General features: G+C 41.8%; 1 protein-coding gene across 1 annotated transcript in view; it reads left to right on the top strand.

Annotated features, from left to right (window-relative positions):
- The first annotated feature begins 4,310 nt into the window (after positions 1-4,310).
- The window catches only part of CPA6 (carboxypeptidase A6), an 84,863-nt gene continuing 62,524 nt past the window's right edge, over positions 4,311-26,649 (top strand). Inside the window, exon 1 of the mRNA XM_040586674.1 lies at positions 4,311-4,408. Within this exon, the coding sequence (XP_040442608.1) occupies positions 4,311-4,408 (98 nt within the window). The remainder of the gene's footprint in view (positions 4,409-26,649) is intronic.

Below are 26,649 nucleotides of genomic sequence, written 5' to 3'. Positions count from 1 at the left end.
TGAGACAAAGTCTATGTATAGTCACACTGCAATTTGTTTATCCAGTTACATACATCTCTCACTTAAAAAAAAAAAAAAAAGACAAGAAGTTTTACAGAATTGTAATTAGCAATGCTTTCTTTCAGAACTCTTGGCCAAAGGAGTAAAACCAAGTGGCCACACGTGTCTTAAACAGAATCTCAAGAAAGAACAAGCTCTTATTCACATCGTTGCTTGCCGCAGTTCCTTAGAAGATTTTTGTTTTCTCCAATGGGTAGTTCTAAGAAGGAATTCCATACGTATAAAGAAAGCTAAGCACACAAGTATAGCAGTCTTTCCAAGACTAAAACCAAGCAGAGGAACAGAACTAATCAGGTTTGTCATCTGATGTTATCCATCAGTATGGTTTTTAAAGACTCCTGCAGGAGGTTTATCTGTTGATGCTTTGTCTGTTACCTGTCCAATCTCCTTTAGCTGCTTCTAAAGCATATCCATATTTAAATGTCTCCCACTTGTACAAAACAGAAAAGATTATTGAACGTGTGTTCCTGTCCTCCTGCAGAATAACAGAATAATAGCAGAAGACAGAAATACTTCAAGTGAAGAAGGTCCATTCTCTCACTTAATTGAACAACTTTATAACAGTTCAGTGCCATTGACACAAGTCCAAATAAAATGACTCAGTCATAGTAATGCAGCATCCTCAAGTAAGCTGAAGACAGAAGCTCAAAATTCTTGATTGTAAAAGTCATCCCTTTTAAAGGCACTTGTAATACAGTTTAGAAAGCTGATTACATTTGAATACCCTTCGAGGCAATGGTCAGCACTGTTACAAAACTAGCTGATCATTTATTCTTTCCCGTGTTGCCATGTCTTAGGCCACAGCAATGGCAGGTTGATGGTGACATCTTCCCAAGAACCAGTTGTCAGCCGATCCAGGAAGAAGGATCATGGAGCTGTGTTAGCAGGCTGAGCAGGGGGCTGAAAAAACTTAAAGGAGATGGGAATGGGGATGGGGAAGAAGGCAGGGAAAGGTAGCAAACCTACACAGAACCACAGACACCTTAAGTGTCTTGTCTTTGCAGCAGCCTGGTACCCCAACTGAGTTTAGACCAGCTCAGGTACCAACAGCAGTCTGTCCCTGACAGTACGAAACTCAGCACAACCTGAACAACCACCCCTAGGAGTGGGTAAGTCCTCAGGTTATCCCCTTTCTGTTGCTACAGTAACACTCCTGACTACACAGAGTGGTTAGTTAACTCAGCTGTGGCAGTTATGCATGGATTATATCGCTTTCGTGTTCTTTTAGACGCCAAACCTGATCTAGCACAGAATCAGCAGGGCCACTTTCACTGTCCTTCATCCATCAAGGTCTCTGTGTGAGTTAAAAGAAATAAAGACCGGATCTCGAAAAGGACATTGCACTCAGTCACCTGCAATCTTTTTTAACTAGTTGTAGCAGTGAAAATCTCAGCATGAACACACTTATTTCAATTTATTATTAACTGGTATGTTTTAAACTAGAACAACATAAACCTTGTTTAACAACTCCTGTGTATAGCAAGGATTGTTTATTCAAGCTAATGCAACCTTCTTATGAATGTGAGAGTAGGGACAGCTCAAAGGTATAAAAACGCTTATAAGAAACTACTTCCCTTTTTCATTTCTTCTGCTCAATTACAGGCTTCTCAATAAATGGCATGTTCTCAAGTTCAGGTATCAAATGTAGGCTACCTTTACACTTTACTCACTTTACACGAAGCCTTTCTTGTTTCCATGTCATGCAGAACTGCCTCTGCCTCAGCAGCCTGTGTTCCTTGTAAAGTGTGGGATGCTGTGATAAATCCACATCTTGATTCATTAAGAGGAAAACCATATCTCAGACTTCTTTCCTCCATCCCTTCACAGGCTCTCGTCACCTCCAAGTCAAAGCTGTACACCAGAACCTTTAGTATTGGCAGTTCCTCCACTCAGCTCCAAGAAGCGAAGGAAAAGCAACTCTAACTTTCTCCCTCTCAAATCCTTTGCTCAGCTGGGTGCAAGTTTTATAGCCCCATCTTGTCAGGAAAGTAGGCTTACTACATGCATAACTTCCAGGCTCAGCTACAGTGTTATAATCCTTTCCTAGCTGCCAGTATGGTGGAGTTCCAGCCTTCCCTCCAGTCTGCCCCATCACCTACTGATGGATCAGAGAGAGACCAAGGGATCTGTGTCTCCCTCACTATCATTACCTATGTTAACGCCTTTTTTTGGTATTTTTGAGCTTGCTCGCTCTCTCCAGCTTCTTGACAGCTCTAAAGGTGCATTTTAAAATTATTTTTTAAATTTATTTTAAACACGCAGAAGTAGTACATATTAACAAAGACAGCAACACCTTTCCTTCAGTGCTTACTCTGCATCCTGTTACTTATCTTCGCTGTTTGGTTTTGGTGCTTGAACTCCCTTTCTCTTATCTTCTTGCATTTTATTTTCAGGGAATGTTGCAGAAAGGCAGGATTTTAAGACTGAAATCTAGAGCCACAGAAGTCCATAATAAAATTCTCCCTAACTGCAATGGAGCCAAGTTTTCCTCTTGAAAGCAAAGAATTTAGAATAATAGCCAAACTATTTTGCAAACAGAAGCCAATAGTAGAATTCTTTCTAACTCCAGTAGAGCCAGGTTTTCATCCAAAAAGCAAATATTTTAGAATAACGGCCAAACTACATTTTGAAAACATTTTAATAAATTGGTGTATTACCTGATGCACTTCAGGTGTAGCAAGGATACATAATAAGAAAAGTAACCAAAAACACGTGAAATAAAGCAGTGGGGTTTGTTCCAATATCATTCTCACATGCTCCAAAAGTCACTCGACTTCACCTCTGAATTCTCCTCTGACCGTACAGCAAAGCTTCTACTAAATAGGTGTCTTTAAAGTTAAAAGTTGCATTTATTTCAAGACTGAAGATTTGCAGAAAAGGTTTGGGGTTTTGCCTGTAGTAAGTGGAAAGTGTTTTCAACAAGAGACATACAATATCCCATGCTGAACACACATCTGTGCATAAGCACAAATATACACACAAATTCAGCTCTGCGTGGCCCCACCAGAAATTGAGATTTTAAGCAGGGTATGTTACAGGGGTGTGGGCAACTCAAGGGAGAGAACGTCAGTAACCAAACAGAAGGGAGTAATACCTCCCTGGACCAAGTCTTTTCTATCTCCAGATTCTATCACACAACTAGTATTGAATTTGGTGCCGCTATGGAAAAGAGACAAAGGAAAATGTTCATTTGCCTTTCAGCCATAGAAAATGAAGTGTGGCTTAATACAGTCATTTTTCAAAAAGCTTCCTGTGTCTCTGAAACATTAACAGGGATTTACAGTAGTTCTCACACATGTTCAAATGTCAGCTGGTTTTACTGGTCTACAGCCCACTCACTCTCTTTGCTCTCAGAGAGGCTGTGAATCAGTTGGTTTTGAAACACCTTTTGCTCTCTTTTATAAAAGGCAACATAAAAGTACTGAAGGGGGCTACCAGTGTATTCCATATTGGCATTGTGTTTTTACCTACTTTTTCTTTAACAAGTTCTCCATGTGTTTTCTATAAAGTACAATTATTTGCAACGAAATTCTCCCCATTTTCTTTACTATTCCCAGTGCTCCAGCGACTTACCTTTGTGTGGCTCTTTCACCCTCACCAGTATGGAAGAGCAAACTCCCAGCGCTAAAACAAACGTTGAGTTTTTCTTTTATTAGACCAGGCTCTCCCCCCCCTTCCCACTACTCAGGCCCCAGATTTCCGGCACCACCGCTAACTTGACATCCCGCTGCCTCCTCCCGTCCTGGTCCCCTGCGGACTCCCCACCGCTCGTGCCTTGCGGGAGCGCACCCCTGCCCTGCATCACAGCCCTGCGCCCGACCGGCAGAAGGACGGCGATAACCCCCGCCGCCACCGGCTGCCTCGGGCAGCACCTGCAGGCGAAACCCACCCCCCGGGACCCCTCCTGCCGGCAGCCCCGCCGCGGCGCCGTGCCCGCGGGGGGCTGCTCGCCGCCGCCCGGCCCTCGCCAGTCCCCGGCCCCCCCGGACAGGGCGGCGGCGGGGCCGCGCACCCCTCAGCCCTCCCAGGCGGGCGGGCGCCTCCCCGCCCCGTCCCGTCGCCGTCCCCGTGCCCAGGCGCGGCGGGGCCGCGGGTGACGTCCTCCCCCGGCCTTCTCCCCTCGCCGCCGGCGACCAGCGACACCTCCGCCCGCCCCGCTCCTGCCGGCCCCCGCCTCCGCGCCGGCTTTGTGTGCGCGGCAGCCGCCACCTGGGGCGGGCACGGCGGCGGTGGCGGCGCGGCTCCGCACCATGCCGCTGCGCGGGCGCCCCGCCGCGCTCCTGCCCCTTTGTCTGCTCTGCCTCCAGGCTGCGCTGCCGCTGCGCGGCCACCGCGGCCGCTACGCCGGGTAAGTGCGCCCGCCGCCCCGCCGCCCCGCCGCAGCAGCACCGCAGCCGCGCTCCCGGCGCCGCCGGCAGCACCGGCGTGCAGCGACGTGTTGGGGCTTCTCCTCCCGCGGCCGCGCTGCTCGTTTGCTTGTTTCCACTCAGATGTAGCGTGCGCCGGCGCTTTCCTGCTGTAGGTACTGGGAGTCTCGGCTGGCAACGGGAAGGATGCTGCGGGGGTGGGGGGTGGGGGGGGAGAGTTTTAGTGTCCTTGTAGAAAGAGAAATTGCGATGAAACAGAGGGGGATAAAGTTTTGGAGGCTTCACTGTGCGCTGAAGGGGATGAAGGGTTGTATGTTCCTTTGGGGGACAATTTTAATGGAACTTAAAAGTTGTTTTTTTTAGAAAGTTGAACGATGCGCAGGTCTTCCCGAACGCATAAAAAGCTCAAACCTATCAGGGAACTTGATTAACCTTCCTGTAAGCAAGTGAAGACTTTTACATGTCTTTCAAACTCGACTTTTTTTTTCCATGTGAAGTTTACATTTGTGTTAAGAAAGGGAAAGGTTGAATTAAGTAGTAAAAGGCTAGCTATGGTATCATTGCCAGGCTTTGTCAATAAAACTATGTTCTTTTTCCCTGTTTACAGGCTTTGCTTTTGGCAAGTACTTAGCAAAAGAGATAGATTTATGATGCAAACAAACAAAAAGACAGTCAAGTATTGGAGCATTAGAGGCCAGTGGCATCTTTTCACATGCATTTCACATTCATTCAAACTGACCAGCAAATGCTTCGGGATAAGCACACCTCCCTGTGGAAGTAGGAATTTTTATTTTATTAAAGTAACCAAGCCAGGCATGGAAATTCCACTACTAAAATGAAATTTTAAAAAGCCATTCCCTGAGCTTCAAGGATTTTGTAATGTGATATGAACCCATTCACCCCTGGGTCACTATTAGTGATACAGAGAGTAGTTAAACAATTGACAGCTGTTTCACCGTCTCTGTTCAGATCCTCGGGTCCCGGTATCTGTCTGCTCTGCGAAACCAAACTGGCCACCGAAGCCAGGAGCCCTCCTGGCAGTGCCAGAATGGGACAGGGCAGAAAACTAAACTGTCTTGAAAGCCAGGGTCCTGTCATAAGTTTTGTGCAGCAGCACTGCTCTCTCTTTCTGGAGCCCGTTGCACAGTTGTGATCTCAGCAAGACCCAATTTTTTTAAAATTCAAGATTGTATTCAATTTGTTTGCTAATGATATTGAGATTAATAACACGTTCCTAGTGCCGGTACATAACTTTTTCTGAATATTAGTTACGTGAACTATCGATCGATGTATGAGATGTCAAAATACACATTTTAATATCCTGTAGGTTTAAGTGAGACTGTCAATCTAGAATCATGTTGGTTAAAATAGAAAAAAAATGCATGCAGATTCAAGTATTGTACGTCTGCTTATTTACATGATTCACCAATTCTGTTAAAAGCTTTAGAAATAATTTTCTTGGTTTAAGCATGTAACGTGCCTTGGGTGATGTGTGAGAGACCCACCCAAACTCTCCCTGTTGATCCCTGTCCTGGAAGCTTTTGCATAGAGTCTAGTCTAGAAAAATGAGACTTCTCATAAGCTTCCAGAATTCGGGCAAGCACAACAAAAATCACTATTAAAAAAAAAAAAAAAGGCTAGAGTACATTATAAAAACTCTTGGTCAATAGGCAATTGTAGTAGGGGGCCAAGATACATTTACAAGCCTTGCTGAAAATGTGGTCACATTTGTAACAGAAACCAGAATGTGTACCACATGTGTAACGCAAACTGGAAAAATAACCTGATATTTTTCCCACTCTGCTAATCTTTTCCATTTCTGCTATCCTGGCACTATTTGTGTCAGTAAAAGATGATGAAAAAATAGTTTGAAGTGGGCTGAAGGTTTCTTCAGAGTTACAAATACGTCTTATCCTTTTGAGGCATCTGTCATCAGCCCAGTGTCCTGGGCAGGATCATTTTGTTTCCTCTGTGTGTGCAGTTGATTAGAAACAGTTGAGCAGGTATTGCCATCACTACTGAACCTGGTCATCAACCAAGGGGAAAAAACTTTTGGTAGGGTTTTTTTTTGAGAAAGGTAGTCTGGAGGTAAGTATAGTTTTCTAATCTTTGTCATTAAAAGGGGTGTCCCAACCACCTGACTTCATTTTGTGCTAAGAAATTTGTGTCAGTCCTAGTCATTTCTATTGTGTCAGAAGCTGTACCATATAGGGGAAAGGCATAAATATAATTAGGGCAAACAGATGAGAGAAAAAAGGAACAAAAAAAAGCATTGGAAACCATTTCTCATAAGCTCAGGCCAGCACTAGGAGGCACAGAGCAATGGTAGCTGTTTAGCTGAGGACTCTGATCTAAGACAGTTAATTGCTATTGCACATGTTTCTCCAAACAAACTTCTCCAAACTGTGTTCAGAGCAGGCCAGGTATGCCATATGGCCACATCTTTGAGCAAATGCCTTCTAGATGCCTTTGGGAAGTCAACAAATGGTTGGAGAATCTCAGCAAAGAGGCCACAGCTCTCATGTCTGCTGAGTTCTTGCAAAGACTGAGGAACAGGTGGATTTGCCTTCTGCTGCCTTCCCAACACGCAGGAGTTCAGCCTGCCTCAGTGCTCTTGTGCCTGCAGAAACTCAAGAGGAGCCTGGAGCTACTGCCTTCGCCTTTGAAAGAGACTGCTAATTAATTACCCTACAGCAAACTCAAAACTATCCTCACACACACAAATTTTTCCTTCTCTCATTTGCATGATGTGTCCAAAGGTTCCAGGGGTGATAGGCAGGTAGGAGGACACATCAAGGTTTGGACAGAGTAGGTGTGGTTTATTCAAGAAGGTTTTCCAGGAGGCCATTACCAGAGATTCAAATGCGGAGCAATGATAACCAAATGTATGGAATAGTTTAAGTGCCTGAAATAACAAAGTAAGCTAGGCCTCTTTGATTTCTAATAGAAACAATTTAGGGCCTAACAGATGTCTGCAAGCTTTGAGTGACATGGAGGTAGTGAACAGAGATAGTTGTTAACTGCTGCTTCTATTTACAAGAAGTAGGAGGCATGAAACAAATCTAGTAGGAACTGGGCTGAAAAGAAACTTCCACATTCCACAGGTGTGAGACCTGTGGAAATCCTTGCTGAAGGATGTGAAATGTTTACAAGGATTCAAGGGGGCTTGACAGGTCCATGGAAGGTCAAGTTAGTAGGTACGCTACTGAAATTACAGTCAGGCCAGGAGATCACTGCATTGAAAATAACCGTAGATTGGGAGAGTACTTAGTGGTGATATCATACACTTTTGCCTCATCATTACTCTTCCTTGGGTCATTGTCTTTTGACAGTTTTCCAGAGTAGGGTACTGTGGCAGATGGACTTTTTGTGGTTTTTTTTTCACCAAATGCAGCAATCTGCCTACTCTTAGGAATCCTATGAAGTAGGAGATGGCTTCCCATTAGCAGGTCAAGATTTCTTAGGACAAAAAGTGTCTCTCTCATCTGTTCTTTAAAAATAACTACTTAGATCTTCTTACTCCAGCTCATCTACCTCCACCTGTACATGGTGCTTTGGCATGTTTCCTCCATTTTCTACCCCACTTCTTGTTCTTCCAAAGTCTTTTCAGAAATGTGCCACATCTCACCTCTTCTTTTACCTCAAATAACCAAATGTAGGCCAAGGCTGAAAGAACATGGCCAGTTCTTCTCTGAGGTTTTTGCTGGAGGTTTTGGAGTCTTTTTAAATATTGGATTGCAATGTTATTCTTCTCCAAAATGTTATTCTTCTGTGGGTTACAATTCTGCAGAGAATTGTCATTTCTCTTGGTCAGGTGAAGGCTTTGGTACATATTTTCATTGTTCTGTAACAACCACGTAAAATAATCTGGGAGTGATGCTGAGATGGGTAACGAGGAAACTGAAAACAGTAAAGAAATGTTCTCTTATCTGAGATACAATATGCTGCAGCTACTGGGACATCACATCCTGAAAATTGCATAAACCAACTGTTCATGTAGATAAGCGCTGATATCAAATCTGAGAGCATTCAGCAAATTTCAAGTATTTTAATGCCCATTAATATCCCTACATACCATAGCTAAGTGCCTCTGATCCTACAGTACCTTACACAATAGCTGGCAATTGTTCTGTCACATGGAAAAAACACATGGAAGTGTGATGAAAACGAGTTGCTGAGGGAATTGAGAAGTGGAAAGGAACTCCTTCTGTGCTACTCACCTCTGTAGATTTTTTCCAAATGTTTTAATCAGGGTCTGCAAGATCTGCTTTGCTGTATAAATAATATTTCTTCTCTCTGCTGTTCAGCTCTCCTTCCCCACTCCCAAGTCAAAGTAAAATGTCATACACACAAATGGCAAAAAAAGTATTTGTAAAGCACACCACTAGCATTAGATGGAAGTTAATCATATTCATTCAGATGAAAACCACACCTAGTGCTTCTCTGGATGGTGTCAGGGAACTTCTAAAAGGTGAAAAGCTGTGAGGTCTCTAGCACAAACAATTTTAAGTATCCTCTTTTCAAGTAACCAATAATTCTGTAGTCAGAGCACCACGAATTCCTAAAAAGAGCATAGATCAGTGAAATTCACAACAACCTGGGACCTCAATACCACAATTCTTGTCCCAATACCACAACTTTAATTTTGTGCTTTCTCATCACCTGATATTCCCCCTGCACATTATCATTTTATGTTCTCCTAGAGGAAAAAAAAATCGCTGCCAAGTTTTGATTCTTTTTCTCATTTAAGTCCAGGCATGATAAATTTACCTTTTAAAACCTCTCTGCCTTCCTCATTATAAATGAGAAATATGAAGTGTTTCAGTTGCTCTTTCTTTCCCTTTTTTATTTCTTTTTTTAAAGTAGTTGGAACAACAGTGCACATCCACATTACCCAGGTGAAGTGAATGCCAGGCAAGGAGGCTCGCAGTTCATTATGGCTGTGTCTAAACTGATTTCCAGGTTCATGTCACTGTGTGAGCCTGGTCCCATACTTGTCCAAATTGGGACCCCGTTGGGTGGTGGTGTGATTCTTGTCTGGCCTCTGCTGGTGGAAGAGAGGGGCAGAAAGCATGAGGAGTGAGGGAAAACACAAAAACTTAGGACATGGGCAAAGCTTGAACCCATATTTGGTAGCTCTGAACCTTTCCTAGGTTTCCTACATTAGATGCAACCTATGGTCTTCACTAAGAATGATTCTTTGGGAAGTGTAAAACCAATTCCAGTAAACATTTACACTTCCCTAATTTTTAAAGGTATATATGTTGCAAATGGAAATGTAGTATATTATTAAAGAAAATTCATGTTCAGGCTTGGGTTTGAGTCCAACAATTACATTCTGCAAAACCCAGGATACATTTAAGTTGTACTTAGACAAAGATACTTATAAAAAAAAAAAGAGAATTAATGTATCTAATCTGTCTAGACTCTCAGTCTAAAGCATCCACTTTGAATCCACAAGTTCCACTGTCTCAAGGAAATAAACAGCCAAAGAAATACAGCTTTTCCCAGAACTTCTGGTACTAGTTGCAGCGAACTCCAAAGCTCCTACTTCTACACTATACCCACTTCCAGCTGGTGCTGCTGTGAATTCACTCTCCCAGAGTCACTCATAGGCTTCTCAAAAAGACCTCAGCTCTGAATGTTTTGTACAGGACTTCATCAAGCACATAAGAGAGGACAGATACTATATAAATTAGGTACATACTGGGGTTTTTATTAAAAGAATTGGAATCTAAAGTATGTGAGCAATTCTCATGAAAGACAATGGAACTTATTTGTAGTCCAGAAGGAAAATCACGATAATGAAAGGAGTAAATTTGAAAAAAGGGAGGCTAAAATTCTGCATTTTTCTAATATATTGCTAATAATTTGTAGGGAGCTCTGGTTTCATACACTGAATGGGATTGTATCCCACAGTGCACAATCAACAGGATCCCAAGGTCTTCTGAAGTTTTAGTATCTTGTAAAAATATCATCCATATGTCTGAAACAGCCTTACGTGGTCAAAATGCCATTGGAGACGTTTATTGCTGTATCCAGTTGAAGGTGAATGGCCACCATTAATCATTTCTCACTGTCTCCAGGAGGTAAACTCTGTCATCTCTGTTTTGCAGAACTGGCCTTCACTTACCTTTTCTCCTTAATTTTACCTCTGAATACATAACAAAAATCGTACTCCCTCTTCAATTGTAGAACAATATTTAGTGGTGCACTGTGCGCATAATGTTCAGGCAAAAATCAAACAAGAAACAGATACGTTGGTCATATATTGGGCGTCTGTTCAGTAGTCCTGTGAGCAGAACCTGCTGTGAGTATGCACATAGCAGTAAAAACTGAAAACAGGCAGTGTGGTTCACCATTCAGTATTTTTACTGTTCAAGCAGTATGATTAGTTTTGCTCCCAGGCAGGAGATGAGGAGAATTTTCCTGCAGTTTGTCCCTCTTCACCAAAAAAAAAAAATTAAAAGAAACAGCATTGTTACTGTCTCCCTGCCCACCTAGCTTATGTGTTTATGCTTTCAGTATTATTTTTCATGTAGAAAACAACTTCCAGTGAATCCTGTACTCTCCGTTCTATTTACAATGATACGCAGATTTGGTTGCAAAATGAGAACCAATAATTACCATTATACATTAGACCTCTCTCTGAAAACCCTGCTGCAGACAAAATTCCTTGCAGAACTTAACAGGACTTCTGCTGGTCTCAGATATTCAGGAACAGACCTACAGTCGGAAAACTTCTGGAGACAATTAAGCCCAGTCCTATTTTTTGTCATTAAATTTTTATTTTGATTTAAAGGCTTCTTCACATGGTTGAGTACAAAGATGTGGTTCTGATTTGATGTTGGTGTTACAGCAAAACATGCATGGATTTTAAGGGTGCTATTAATTTACACCTCAGTATATCAGATCAGAACTGGACCTCAAACAGACATGGACTGTAAGGAAAGCATCTGCAAAGCGAACTCTTAAAACTGCTTTTTGTGCAAGGCACCTGAGGGTGGGTGAGGCGAAGTACTCTGAATTGAAAAGATACTGAGGCCAACAAATGGATGGGGGCAATATATTAAATTTTTTCTAATACTTTGTGCCTTTTGAGCTTGCCAACGAGGAGGAAGGCCAAGGACCTCACTGCTTTCTTGTGAAACTAAAAGCCTGGCATTGCACATCATCCAGGAGGAGCAAGGACATCGCTGGTCTTTGGGGTGGGTGCTGACACAGGCAGGTACACAGCAGCAGGCAGGGAGAACTAACCTGTTCTTTCTGCTTGTGCCTGCTCGGTGCAGGCTGAATGCTGTGGAGAACAAGGTTCTGCCGAGCCCCCTCTTCCCCTGGGGAATGATGAGACTTCCAAGTGTGCTTATTTAAAGAGAAGCCACACCATAAAGTTACCAAGCAAAGCAGTAATACAGAACAGCAGTTGCTAAGAAGATGTTCTAGATTGCTTAAATACAGCCATGAAAAAAATGGAAGTATTTTACCAAATCAAAACATTTTTTTCTTTTCTTTATGTTCAGCAGCTCACCTCTGTCCAGGGGAGGCTACCAAAGCAGGACCTTGAACGTGAGTTTGTAGGGAGTTTATTACAGTAAGGTTATTCTAAGGAAAACTCTGTTTCTTACATCATAGCGTATTTCAAATACCTTCAGGAGAGTAATGATATGGTTTGCAGCACATCATGGTTGACTCAGAGAAAGAAAAAGAGGCTCTTTTTAATTTAGATTAAAAATAAATTCTGGGTGCTTGCAGCCCAGAAGGCAAAACATATCCTGGGCTGCTTCAAAAGAAGCATGGCCAGCAGGTTGAGGGAGGTGATTCTGCCCCTCTACTCCGCTCTGGTGAGACCCCATCTGGAGTACTGCATCCAGCTCTGGGGTCCCCAGCAAAGGGAAGACATGGACCTGTTGGAGCAATTCCAGAGGAGGGTCACAAAAATGATCAGAGGGATGGAACACTTGTCCTATGAAGAAAGGCTGAGAGAGTGGGAGTTGTTCAACCTGGAGAAGGCTCCAAGGAGACCTCACTGCAGCCTTTCAGTACTTAAAGGGGGCTTATAAGAAAGATGGGGATAAACCTTTTAGCAGGGGCTGTTGCAGTAGGACAAGGGGTAATGGTTTTAAACTGAAAGAGGGTAGATTCAGACTAGATATAAGAAGGAAATTTTTTACAGTAAGGATGGGCATGAAGCACTGGAGCAGGTTGCCCAGAGAGGTGGTAGATGCCCCATCCCTGGAAACATTCAAGGTCAGTTCAGATGGGGCTCTGAGCAACTTGATCTAGTTGAAGATGTCCCTGCTCTTTGCAGGGGGGATTGGACTCAATGACCTTTGAAGTTCCCTTCCAACCCAAGGTATTCTATGATGCTATTAATTTGTGTTGCATTTGGGTAATAACTCATGATTAGAGTATCCTACAAATTTGAAAGCCTCAAGTAAGCAGCATAAAAGGTGGTACATCTTAAATACAAGGCAACATAACAGCTTGTTAGGCCAGAAGACTTTTTTTTTTTTTTTTTTTTTCCTTTTTTTGAGCAACAGGTAGCATACATGATAAAACTGTAGTCTGTAGATGGATTTTAAATGTGCGTGGTTTGGCCATTTTAATTTTTTTTTTCTCCCAAAGCATTGAAGGTGTTAACTTAGTTGAAATAAATTAACAGATTAATGCGTTGAAGTCAGGCATTTGGTTATGTAAGTATGGGATAGAACCCTGAAAGAAAGTCAAGCCTCAGGGAGAGATGTGAGAGATTAATTTAGCAGGCCTGATGAAAAACTGGTGCACTCTTTGATTTACTTCACTGTACTCCTACCAAGATTACCACCAGATGCTACTCTAAGGCTGCAGTGCAGTGATACAGCCAAACCTGGTAACTCCTGCTAATGGCCGGCTGTTGCCAGGGCAGTCGGTTTTGCTCCTGCTGTTCCAGATGTGCAGCCCCTGTGCAGGGACTGGCATTCCTTTACCTACAGCAAGCCAATTCCAGGAGCAGAGAGCAAAAAAGCACTTCCCCCCCCCCCCCTTTTTTTTTTCCTGGGCTAACTGTCATCTTGTGAGGTTGTGATCTGGCAGCTGCAGAGCCTCTGGGGTGTTTGTGTTGGCACAGGGAAAGGACAGGAGTGGCTGGTTCACTGGTACCTGCCTGTGTACCTGAAACATCTCAGTCTCCCTGTGCACATATGCAATGGAGACAGTTAGTTGTCTGAAACCAGTTAGTTCCAGGTGTGGAGCACACCGTGGTTTTACCTCAGCAGAATTTGGCTCCCTGATCATTCCTGACTGCCAGATTCCTCTCCAGGCCGATGTCAATGGAACAATCCCAAATGAGTGTTTCAGGCTCACAGAGTGAATAGCAGCATGCATATTTTCAAATAAGCGCCTTCCTAAAAGTGCAAAACGGAAGAAAAAGTTAACCTTGATAGTAGCCATCATCACACATGGGGTTTTGAAGCAAACAAAGGGACTTCATCATTCCTAATGTTGGAGGAATCTGTAAGTCCTTCTTTATGTAACAGACAAGACTGAGGTGATAATGCCTACAGAAAAATAACCTCTGTATTTATTAAATAGGTTGGCGTTAAGCAAACAATAGCTGTATTGGTCAAGGAAATAGAGAAGACATTTAAATAAGGATGTTTTATTAAGAACTCTGCCTTCTTTGTCACAGTGCAGTTTCAACAGGGAAATAAACCTCGGGTTTGCTTGAATTGTATAGAACAGACGGCCAAGAACATACTCTCCCTAAAATTTATACCAAATAACAGAGTCACCATGTAAGCACACTGCCAAGCCTGAGCTGTTAAGCCGAGTGCCTCAGCAGCGTGAGCTGGTGTCTCTGCCGGAGCGTAAACACCCTTTGGCACAAGGACAGCACATCGTGTCTTCTCCTGCTGTGGTATCCACAGGCCGGAACCCTGATCCATCTGCCTGTGGTGGTGGCAATGCTAAAAAATATATATGGAGATCATTAATAGAACGTAAAGACTTAAGTAATTTGCTTTCTTTGTGAAAAATTGAATAGTTTCACCTTCAGTCTGTTCAGCTTTTGTTTTGCTTTTATCAAAAGCAGTTATCTTAGTTTTGATACAGTCTTAAAATCATGGCCTAATCAAAAAAAGTTTCAGAGGAAATCAAAGCATTGCAGTATAAAGGGTAAAAGCTTTTGTATTCACTCTCCAACAGCATAAAAATAATCCCTAATGTATTTTCTGAGGCCTAGCCTAGAACTGTAACTGCAGTGAAATAGGTAATTAATGCAGGGTTTGATCGCTGCGGTAGGAGTTGTTTCTGTTCAACACTAAGGCGTCCTGAGGGAGGGCGGTGGTTCTCCCTCTGACGCAGCGGCGAGGAGCGGGAAGCACAGGCACCCGAGGGCTCCTCTGCTCCGCCGGCGGGCAGCCGTGTCCTGCGTGGCAGGGGCTGCGCGGTGTCTGAGCACATCTGGTGTATCGTGTCTCTCGGAGGCCCCAGGCAAAGAACCATCACCTGGTCAACATCGTCAGCCTCTGTCAGGCAGACACATGATGAAAACACTGATATACTCTTGCCAGGTGGGTCTAGGTCGACATGGAGACAGAAATGTGGGTATTTCAGGCTCAAAATTGGTGAGGGAGGACTCGAGGGCTTCAGCCTTTCCACCCTGCTGCAACGTGTGCTGTTTGTCACATGAGGTAGTTAATGTCTTTCAAGGCCTTGCATCTAACCTGCCAAAAATGTGTCTCAAATTAGGAAATAGATGTCCAGTGAGTTCAAGTGCATTTGCAGGTTAGCAGGTGTCACAAACCTGGAGACTTTAGGACTTTAGGCCTAGCATCCAGGCCCTCCGTGTGTGCTTTGTCCTTAGCCAGTAGGCAGCATGCAGCCCACTGGTGTGTTATTTTCCTATGTCCATCCCTCTTTCCTTGGACCTAGCATCTCTTCTCCATAAAATAGTTGGCCTTTTTATTTGGCTGTGTGATGAGTGATGGACAAAAAGGCACCCAAAAAGCATGGTAGTTAGCACAGGCTGCCCCTGCCTGACCAAAGTGGAGAACAATTTGGAGTGATTAGCCCGTGTCAGCCACCAACAGATGGGAAAACAGCACAGAACCGTAGAAAGGCTCATGAGCTTAAGTCTCTGGAGATGATGGAAAAGTGAAGTAAATTCAGTCTCCTACATAGTAAGAAGTCAGTACAGAATAGTGCTTAAGGTGAGTTAAGCCTTACATCTCCTTTTGATGAGGGGTGACCTCCCCAAATGCTATAAAAGCTCCACCAAGAAATGATGGGTGAAGGGGTCCAGGGACCAGAAAACCATGGTCTTTTGCCTCTGCAAGAGTGAGGAGAAAACCTGCAGATTTTACCTTGTCAGACCAGATCAGTCCTACCAATTTGCAGACAGTGAGACAGCGCCATGAAACAGCTCAGGGTACAGAATTATAGAGAACAAGGGATCCACACTGTGCTCTTTGAAATCTGATCTTTCTGCATTGTTTTTCTTTAATCCAGCATCCATTATCTCTGTTGAAAAAATACACGTGAGCTTTTATGTACAGCAGCTGCACTGGGGGTGGTCTTTGAATTAGATGGCCATTTGCTTGTGAGGACTGCAGTAAGTCACGCTGGCTGCAGGCTGCAGGGTTATACTGGGAAAAAAGAAGCAAACAGGAGACAAAAAGCATTCTCATGGGTGGTTAAAGAGGGCAGGACCATAAAAAGTAGGAGGTCTGAGGGAAGAATTTTCTAAATATTCAGGTGTATTTTCTGTGAAGTGATGTTAGCAGAGGGAAGCAAGATACAACATTTTAAAGTTTTATTCTACAGGTAATGGATCTACTAGATTTCAGTTATCTTGTTAGAGCTAAGGAGATACAGTCTTAATGATGGAGTAGCTAATAGCTGGCCAATAAAAATGCTAAATAATTGTTCCTTTAAAACACGTAAAATAAACAGGACAGAAAAAGGACTTTATGCAGGAGGAAAATGCAGGGATCTCACTGGGAGGACCAGTTTCACAGCAGACAGTGGAAAACATAATTTTTAGGGTGTATTTAGCAACCTATTTAGTCACTGGAAAATATTGCTTTCTTCAGGAGAAAAAATAACACAAAGCAAACAAAGAAGGAATTTTTAAATTAGTTGTTGTTTAAAGAACTTTGCTGCTTACAAGAATAAATAAATGTGCAAATTTAAGGTAATATTTTTAATGTTATCGAATTGCATGCAGTGTATTTATTTTTAAACTGCATGGCTATAAAACACCAGATGTTGTACAATGAAGTGATGTCAGAACAAGACTGGGATCTCTTATCTGTGAGGAACAGGCAGATGCTCACTTTTAGCAGCGACATCTTGCCCATAAAACAAGAAAGTTTGCCTTCAGTGCAAGGACACCAAACACTTCACTACACTGAAGACTTGTGTCTCCATTGCCTGTGGGGTTTTGTTGGTTTAAACTTAATTGTTACTCATGTGACACAGGGAAGGAGGAGTTTAATTTTAGAGTTTATGGTGGAAGAAGTAAGAGTTGTCTTATCTTATGGTAGTGATTAACCGAAGTAAACGTTGTCTGTTGGATAAGCATGGCAGCCAAACTCGAGAGGCCTTTGCTGTTTGGCCACATGCTGTCTTGACGTATGGCTTAGGTCACTCCACTCTCTTATTTTATGAAGGAAAAATGGAAGTACAACAAAAAGTTACATTTTTCACATGAGACTGAAAAAACAAAATTCTGATATAAACACAAAGTATCACCTCATATATTGTGCTGCTTCTTGCATAGTATAAGTTTTTGGCAGCTTATTCATAGCCATGTAGCATGCCAACTCCATTTTCCATGACATTTTATGTAAGGGTATCTGGTCACAAAAAGAATGTAACAAGAAAGAAGCTGCAGAAATACTGAGCTGATACTTTAATGGTTTTGTACAGCTCTAAATTTGTGCGGTTTTAGTTTACATAACATATCAAGTGTAGCTCAATGTGCACATATTTTGCACATACAGCTTTATACACTGAAATAATTTGAAATAGAAATTAATTCATTTTATTAATTTCTCTCAGTGTGCAATAGAAAAAAGACAATTTAAATAGTAATTGTATATTCATATAAAAGCAGAGTGTGATTTTAGCTGCATTTTTAAAAATTACCTAACAAAAATAAATACAGCTGTGTATCTGGGTTCTGATTTTAGTGTTTAGCAAACATGTACTGTTGCTGCTAATTTAAAAAAAAACACGACCCTTTCAGTTTATAATTTTGCTGAAATGTCAAAGCAGCTGTTCTCTTCTTTGACAAAATATAGCACAAGGCTGAGGTTCACTATTGATCACGTTTCAAAATTTGTGCACTCAAGATAGCATAAGACAATACAAACATATATTTCTTCATGTGAAATTTCCTCTCACCCTTCTAGTCCATTTCAGTCAAATGGAGCTGCATCCTATTATTCTACAAAAAACTCGGGAAAATTAAATAGAACAACCCAATCTTTCCCTTCCCTTGCTCCAGTGTTTCACCTTTAGATGGGGGCAGGTACATTTGAGGCTCTGTCTAACAAAATCACTGGGTGCTACAGCAGCAGAAGCAGATTTTTAGTGAAAATGCTGCTTGGGGGACATAACTTGGCAAGCAACAGCTCCCTGATGGAAACTGCATTTGGCTTCAAAAGTTCTTTCACAGAAGGCCTACGCACATAGTTCCTTAGTTGTCATTTTCAAAGGACCTTTCCTTTTGCTGGCTGTGCAGGTGCTGAGCTGAGATTACAGCCTGCTTTGTAAAAACCTGCTCCTTTTCCTCATACCTGCCTTTCAGTTTTCACCCCCCTTCTACTTCCTTGTCCTCACGTCTCATTGTAAGCAGCCTGCAGAACCATTCTGGGTAGGGACTGGCATGTTACCACCTGCTGGATCAGCAGATAACTCCAGGTCTTGGTTGTCTTGTGTCTGCACTATAATCAAGTAATAGTAGTTTCAGCTCTAACACAGATCTTTTGGACAGTGGATCCAGCCAGTATGATTAATGCCAGTCTTATACAGGTGAAAATAAGCTTAATTTTTTTATTAATATAAATGTGTACAACTTAGGGATTTGTTTTCAGTTGGACAGAAGGCAACAAATGCTGATGAGATGATTTGTTAAGGAGCTAGCAGCTCTCTTCAGCATTTTGTTAATTTTTGTGAATGATTATAGCAGGAAAGAACCTACATTGCATTTTGAAATAAACTGATAGTTTCCATCAAGTATCAACAGACAAAGCTCTCTTCCTTAACATGTTGAGCTGATAGAAGCAAGGCTGAGAAATAGCTGATATCGGAGTGCAAGATGCTGCTGACACCCTCTGAGCTTGGTATCTTGTCCTCCTGGATCCCTTTGGATTTTTTTGGTTTATTTGCTTGGTTTTAATAGTTTTCTGGATGTGGGAGTTGGAAATCGTGATCAAAAAAGAGGCAAGTAACTATGAGATCATAAACAATAGCTCTAAGAGACATTATCTACCCTGTTTGTTTCAGTCCAAGGTAACTCACATTCTGGATGAAGTTGAGAGCAATGCCCTTTTTCACTAAAAAGTACATGTATGTTTTTATACATTCACACAAATATGTGCATCAACATTGCTGAAATAGGAAAGGCGCCCAGTATACCTCCAAACCTGTTAAGTCAATGGAACACACAGAAAGGTAACCGTCTTTCATACAGAAAGTATGAATAGCATGATGTCATTCAGTAAGGTAGACTAAACAATCTGTCTTTTTTAGATAAAAACTATAAAACCTTTAGAAACTTTTACTGTATCAGGTATCTGATGAAAATTACAGTAATAAATCTGAGATGGTTTAGAAACCATATTCCCAAAACAATTGCAGAACGCCCTAGGCATTTACTGTCTGCTGCTGTTAGGCAGAACATGTTTGCACCATGTTTCATAAATTAAGCTTCTGCAGCATGGAGTGTTTTCTTCTAAGAGCACCGCAGTGAATTGTCTAAACAAAATGAATGACAAAGTCTCAAATGGAGAGTTTGGTGTTTCAATGACAGAGAGATAATACTTAACATCGTTGCATTTGTTTTTCTTGGTTTAGCAAGCTATATTCCAAACATGATTATTTAACAAATAATCAGTGCAGGAAATGCTTTTTGACAATCAAGTAATAAACAAATGTAAAGGCATGTCTCCGGAAATCGGTTGTAGGTTGTTATAAAGGTGCACGTCGCAGCTGCTTACTACCACAGACGCCACATGGCTCCAGCATGGAGAAAGGTACTAATGGGATTTGCTGTGCTTTGTCTGTGGGCTGAGTCTTTCGAAGTAGCTCCTTCACCATCTTCCATGCCTTCTCCCAGTAGAAGAGCCAACCTCATCACATCAAATTCAGCATGAATAGTCTAAGCCATAACTCAGTTGTAACCACATCTTGAACGCTGAAAACAGAGTCGCTGTTTGTCAGTTAAGAGTTTTGGGAGGGCAGCCAAGGTACTGCAGGGCGGTTGTGACGGAGTTACAGCAATGAAATCAGAATCCAGCCAAAAATGAACAGTCCTTAATTTGAGGGAAAAGTGATTACCAGGCAAATAGGTGAGATTTTCACAAGTTCCAGATTAGAGCATTAAGCCTTTTTTTTCACCTGGGTGGAATCAAAAATAAGACCTCTGGCTTTTTTGTTTAGCAGAGCTTCCAAAAAGTAAATTATGCTTCTTTTCTTAGTAACACAAGGGACGCCCAAACCCTAGTGCACTAATTATCTGCCCAAAGAATGTTTTTCAAGTCACACTTCTCCTTCAAGTATTATACCTTTATTGTTTCTTTAGATAAAATTAATAAAACTACCACCTTCTGTTCTGATTTTTTATTTACCTATTGAATTGCTGGGGAAAAATGCAGGCATTGATTCAGGAACCTGAATAATGCTGGGGAATATTGGCTCAGGAAGTTTATGTGTTGGACAGTTAATAGTAAACAAGCCGTTTTCTCCAAAAGTTGGGAAATTCTCCAAAGTGAATGAAGCAGTAATGCATTTTAATTCATGCTGTGACCAGAATTTCCCAACATCACCCCACATTTCTACACAAATACTTGTATTAACTAGACATAAATTGACTTTATTAAATTAGACACTTCATACTCTATCTTACAAACATTTCTGCATAAGCTAAGTTATATTGGTGACAGATTCTTAGTCCAAATAAGTCCAAAGCCCTTGAAGTAGTAAGATGAGCTATTTGAAGGATTGTTTTTCCTATTTTAAATTGGTAAAAAAGATATTCAATGTTTTGTTTAAAAAAAAAAGGAAGAGCTCTTAAGTATGCCAGTGATCATAACACCTCACATTAGATTGTGAATATTTTATGCTGTCCTTTTGGGATATCAATCACAGGACCCATAAGCGAATAGTCATTAAAGGAAAGAGAGTCTTCCAGGCATGAGACATCTGGTTCTTTGGCAGCCTACGCAGACTTAATATTGCCAGACTTAAACTGGGTCTTTCAGTTTGCCACATGCTTTAACTGATGATGGGCTGTCTGGACTGCCATGTGTTCCTGGTTACAATAGCTTTCACGTTTAATGTTTAGGCTTATTCCTGTCCCTTCTCTCTCGTGAGGATCTCTACTCAGGTAAAACTTTGCACTCAGCCACAGTATTTAGGGCTTACAACCTCGCTTTTCTAAGCCTCTTAAGTATGCATTTCTAATTGTTTTTTAAGGACTAGGACAAATGTACAGTACTACAAGAATTATGATCCTGAATGCTCCTGTGCATCACCTGAAGTTCTACACTTTCAGCCATTCAAGCAATTAGAAGTCATCTGTACAAGACCATTACTACATCCACTGACTGGTCAAAAACTTCTCAATCACTTACTTTACGAAACTGAGTCTGAAGTTGATATATTAGTTCCTAACTTGGTGTTGGGCTCTGTTATTAGAAATTTCTTACTAGAGGAAGACAGCTGGAGGAATTGTGTTTGTCGGTTATGAAAATGAGTCTGGGATCAAACTGGGCATATAATCTGAAACACAGTTTGTAAATGGTCCCAATTATGTGTATCTTGACTTAAGGTATTCTGCAATGAGGCCCCTTACTGCTTTTAGAAGTAAATGGAAGCTACTGTTAAGGAGAAAAAGAATTCTGATCATTATCTCTTGGATGTTAAACCCTAATATAAACATAAAATTGCTTAAAAGGAGCATCAGTAGTTTCTACATGAGGTGGGCTAGGAACTAGGGGAATTGAGATAGTTCATTCTTAGCCTATTCTATTTGTGTATTGATTACTGCATCCTAGTACTCTGGCCCCTACATCTACATTCAACCTGCTGTGCTGTACATTCTAGAGCCATTGTATCATCAGGCCTTCTGGAGCCACAGAGCCAGTTGTATTTGTACTGATCTTAAGAATTACTTTTTTTTTTTTTTTTCCCCCCCCCCTGCTCAGGTGATGCAATTGAGAGTATCTAGTAAGCTGAAATGTCATGGAAAATTAGTCTCCCCTGTGAACATATATACTCAAAACCAGCAGATAAATAGCCTAATGCTTTTGTTTTCCTCATAATTTTTTAAACTTATCTTAGAGTCTGCACAAACTGTTTGAATACTCGAAGTCAGCAGTGACTGGGAAAGCAGAGAAGCATCAGGCCAGAGGATTGCAGCTGGCACTCCTTTCTGGCTCTGTGCAAATGTTTATCACAGGCTTCACTGACTCTTCCTGCACCCTGTAAAATTATTAAATGCCAGTATGTTATACTGAGTGACAGTCAAGTGTTTTCATACAAATGCCTTCTGCCTCTACAGGTAGACCTTCTTCCCCAATTATATTTGCTATAAAGATGCAAAACCTTCTGTCTTTATGCCCGTCCCATTGACTGCCCACCTCTTCATGCCCAGATTCCCATTTTCTACTTCTTGACAGTCGGTTCCTGCTGAGCCCTGCCCCCAGCCTTTCCCCTCACTGCCTCTGCCTTCTTCAGTGCCCTTCTTGTTCCTGTGGTAATGATGCTCCCACTTCCTGTTTAGGGCTCATTTGGAAATCACTATTGCCACCGAACCTTTGACCCCTGGTGGGCCACACAACGGATTACAAATCTTTCATAATCTGATCTAAAAAACATTTTAGTGTGGTGTTACTAAGTATTCTATTAAACTGATTTGAAACACAATTAAAATAGTTTCACTTACAATACTGGTATCAGAGGCAATGTTAAATATAAGGGCTTCTGCTTCATCCTTTGTTTTCACTGTGAACAGTGGGGCAAGGGAAGTCAGCAGCTACTCTGCTCTTTGAAGTGTTGCTCAAGTGTGAGCATTAAGGGGATTTACAGCATCAGCAGCAATCTCTTCACTTTCACATCCAAAGTGACAGCAAATGGCAAGGTAGCAGCCAGCCTGCTCTGCTCCCTAAAGCACCCATGGATCTGGTGCATTTCTGTATTATACTGTATTACTTGGTCATGTGTGATAGCACAGTCATTTACAATAGTAATAACACAGCACCAGGATGCCACTTCCTGCTGTGGCAAACTGTATCAAGCTCTAGCACATTACAGGCTTCCTGTGGACAAATAGCACACAGATACTTACCTACCCGGGGAATTAGGCGTCTGTTCACTACATCTACCAAACTGATAGCCTCTTTGTTACGCAGTTCATTCTCTTGGCAATTGACCTTCAGAATAAATGTGAAATGCAAACCTCTGAGCACATAAAGAGGCCCTGAAATCTATCAGATCACTTTGTAAAATCCATCAGTTTTGGCTCAAAGTACTTCCTAATTTAGGGCTGACATCTATGTTACACAAAAATAGCTAAACATGAATACTGAAAAGAGGAAAGAAGCTAGAAGCATCAAAATTAGTAGTTAAACTTTTATAGCACTTAATTTTAAAAGTTAGGCTAATGGCATGAGATTCTAAAATCTGTAAGAACAGAGAATTTATGGTTTTGCAAAAGACCTTTAGAAAGCTATGTTCATGAGTAGCTGGATCATTAAATATTTTATGGAGAAGTTTTGAAGAAGAGTGCTTTGGTAAGTTTTGAAGAAGAGTGCTTTGGTTTCATTGGCACCTGCTAAAAACTGTAATATTTCACAGACAAGTCTAATGTGGAACTGAGAAAGCTTATTTTACACATTTAAGTATGTACCAACTTTGATAGCATTCAGATCTCACGCTTGTGTAACGTAGTGCCCCTGTAGGCAGAAAACATCTGTCAAGTAGAGCTGGTAAAAACAAAACTTAACTTTGGGTGTTTTTTGATGAAACTGGCTTTCAACATAATACAAATTTCTGTAGTTTTTCCCTTGCTTTCACTGACCCCAAAAAAGAGATAGCAGAGGTATTTAAAATATATTTTAATAAAAATCTCCTGGATTTTTTAAAGGAAGATTAACTCCCTTCTTACTGTTTCTCTGGAAATATTTCCTGAGTAGTTACTGGCAAATCAGGATTTACCTTATTTATGACAAAAGTCTGAGGGTGAAATTTCTGTCACCAGAATGCAGGCTGACTTGTAGCTCACGTGTTGATGACATGGATTTGAATGGAGGAAAAATGTTTTCCATAAGCAGTAGAGTAGGATATACATCCACACTCTCAAACACAGTGGTCTTCTGTAGGGAGAAATGCCCTCCAGCAGTTATATTACCTTTGGTACATTTAAAGTATGACTTTGGTTAAGTTTAAACCTAACCAAAGATCTACTTAGGTGTCTTGGCATATTGAATCAAAATAACCATCCTTTCAGGTTATGTCTGTGTTGGCCAGTAGTGCCATGTAGACACACGGATGAGACTGGATCAGTTAGTGCTGAGGACCAGACCTTCTCGACGCTATATGAATCTGATTGGGTTTTGCTTTGGACTGGCTGATCTGATCCCACAGGATGAAAGCCTGTTTGTGTTTGGGGCACATTACATGCACCCCAAGCACATCTCTTCAATTCATGTTCAGTCCAGTTCCTGCACCCTCAGACTGGTCCATTGTGTGACATCATAGTCTGCTATGTGTGACATCTGATGCATAGGCTGCATCATAGTGTGAACCGCATGTTGGTAGGAAGAGACACTGGTTCACTTCAGAAGTGCACTTCTGATCTGAATTAAAATGTTTATGCACCTTCTGTCCCTTTCCCAGCACTAACACCTAGAGAATAAGGTGTCTGAAACGCTACAGCTGTTAAATAGCATGCCTACAGCAAAGGTTTCTTCCTGGTCTCCATCGTTTATCATTGATAGACTAAAATCTCTGGGGCACCTTGGAGGAGGATATAAAATCACTGTATCTGTGATTAGTTCTTTTGTAATTTGTGGGTATAATGGGGATTAGCTTCCGTCCAGAGTGATCCACGATTCCTTTCTTTGTACATTTTCTAAAAGCTTCATTCAGCCATTGGCTCCTTTTTCAGAAGAATACTTTCCCATTGTAATCAGATTTGTATTGCCTGAAAATGAAGTCATTGCCTGCTCTGTACAAGGCATGTATTTAAAATAGCAAAACTTCTCCTCTCCTTTGCTTTGTGGCCTAGACCTGATAACTGGAGCAGCAAATGTCATTAATACAAAGCATTGCCATACACTGTCTGTTTGTTGGGATCTGTGTGCTGAAGTTGTGCCAGTAACTGTCCAGATGTTATCATATCTATCAAATCCCTGTCCTCAAAGAATAGAAATCACCTCACTGGCTAACTACTGAAGCAGTTCAGGGTCATTCATACCATTTCTTCTGTTAGCTGAGGACTGAAATGAGTCATATTTAATGAACAGTATTTGTCCTTTAGTAAAAAATAGTATTGGAGGAAGCAAAATATTTACCTGTGTGTACCTAAGCCACCCATGTGCGTTGACTTTGGAGAAATGCCCTGTCAGCCTTGGCCTAGGTGACAGGTCTTGTGTGGCTGGGGAGAGCTGCGCAGTCCCCTTGGGTCTGCAGCTGTTGTGTCGTGATGCCCACCTGGCACTGTCTCACTGGGTGCTCTCTGCCGCCTTGGCTCCTGCTGTGAGACAGCTGTGCATCACTGTAAACCAGCCCCGCATATGTTAACTATGAATATAGCACACCCAGCACAAATAGAAAAGCATGATCTCTGAGTATCCATTTTTTTCCCCTTGAATTCACTTGCAAAAGGTGTCTCTTGAACCCCTCCTTTACGGAAACCAAGGTAAGTACCAAGAAATACAAGTTCTCCATTAGCAAAAGTGGTTAATACCAGGCTTTCACTTTTGAGGTTGCCACAAGGAGTCATATTACCGTGAGAATGTAGGGCAAGTCCCAGCAGCCCTGAAGGGGGACTGAGGCTGGGCTGAAGATGTAAGAGAAGACACATACTTGCCTGGCATTGGCAGCTTCCCTTGTAGTAAGCTGAGCACAACTGTTCACAGCTTCTTGCTTGAGGGTAAAGGGGGGAAACCTCCCCTTACACACCCCGCAGCATTATTCGCTATCTTACATCAGTTTTGTAGTTTGCTAGAAAAAAGTGAACATATTCTGTGAGGGCAATTCAAAGTGCTTCAGCATCACACTGCTGTTTCTCGTGCAGGTGCCCCTGTACAACCAAGCACCTGGCTGGCTGTCACCTACTGCAGGTACATCCTGCTGACTCTGGGCTAGAGACTGGTCCAAAATAGAGGGCTCTCCTTGACATGCTTTAATAAGATAACTATTTTTTGACCCATGCTAACAATCAAAAGAATCTCAAAGCAGTTGTATATTGCATATGCCTTCTGGAAGCACATCGGGAGGTATTTAAGGAAATTAAAGTACTTGAGGCATTAAGGAGAGGAAAAGGGAAATCTCCTGCTGTAGGCACTGTGGCAGAAACAGTTGCTGGAGGCAGGAAACTGGCTCTGGTTAGGGCAAGTCAGGTTACTGCCGGTATCAGAGGGTCCTGCAGTATGGTCCTTCGTACAGCAATGCTGGACTTTTCACTGGATGTATAGTGTGGCAGTCGTTCAATACTTACTTGTACATGCAGTCATTCATTATGTGTTTCTTAATGCTCAAGACTGTACTGCTTGAGCTAAAATGCTACCTCAAGTTTTCTGTTCACAAAAAAAACCCAAAAAAATTGCACTGCTTTTCTCCTTTTCTTTCATGTTTTTCAGCAGTTCCTTATTATTGCGCTGAAACTGCCTTACCCAGCTTCTACTTGACATCATTTTGATGTGAGCATTTTAATCTGCTACTTCCTCAAGTTGTTCACATTTACTGTGCACTATTTCCCAGTTGAGTGGTATTTAAAAGCTTGGAAATCCAC

Source organism: Falco naumanni, chromosome 3 (genome assembly GCF_017639655.2).
Source record: "Falco naumanni isolate bFalNau1 chromosome 3, bFalNau1.pat, whole genome shotgun sequence".
In the NCBI taxonomy this organism is placed as follows: Eukaryota; Metazoa; Chordata; class Aves; order Falconiformes; family Falconidae; genus Falco; species Falco naumanni.
Note: the sequence above shows the minus strand (reverse complement) of the source record. Positions and strands in the feature narration are given on the sequence as shown.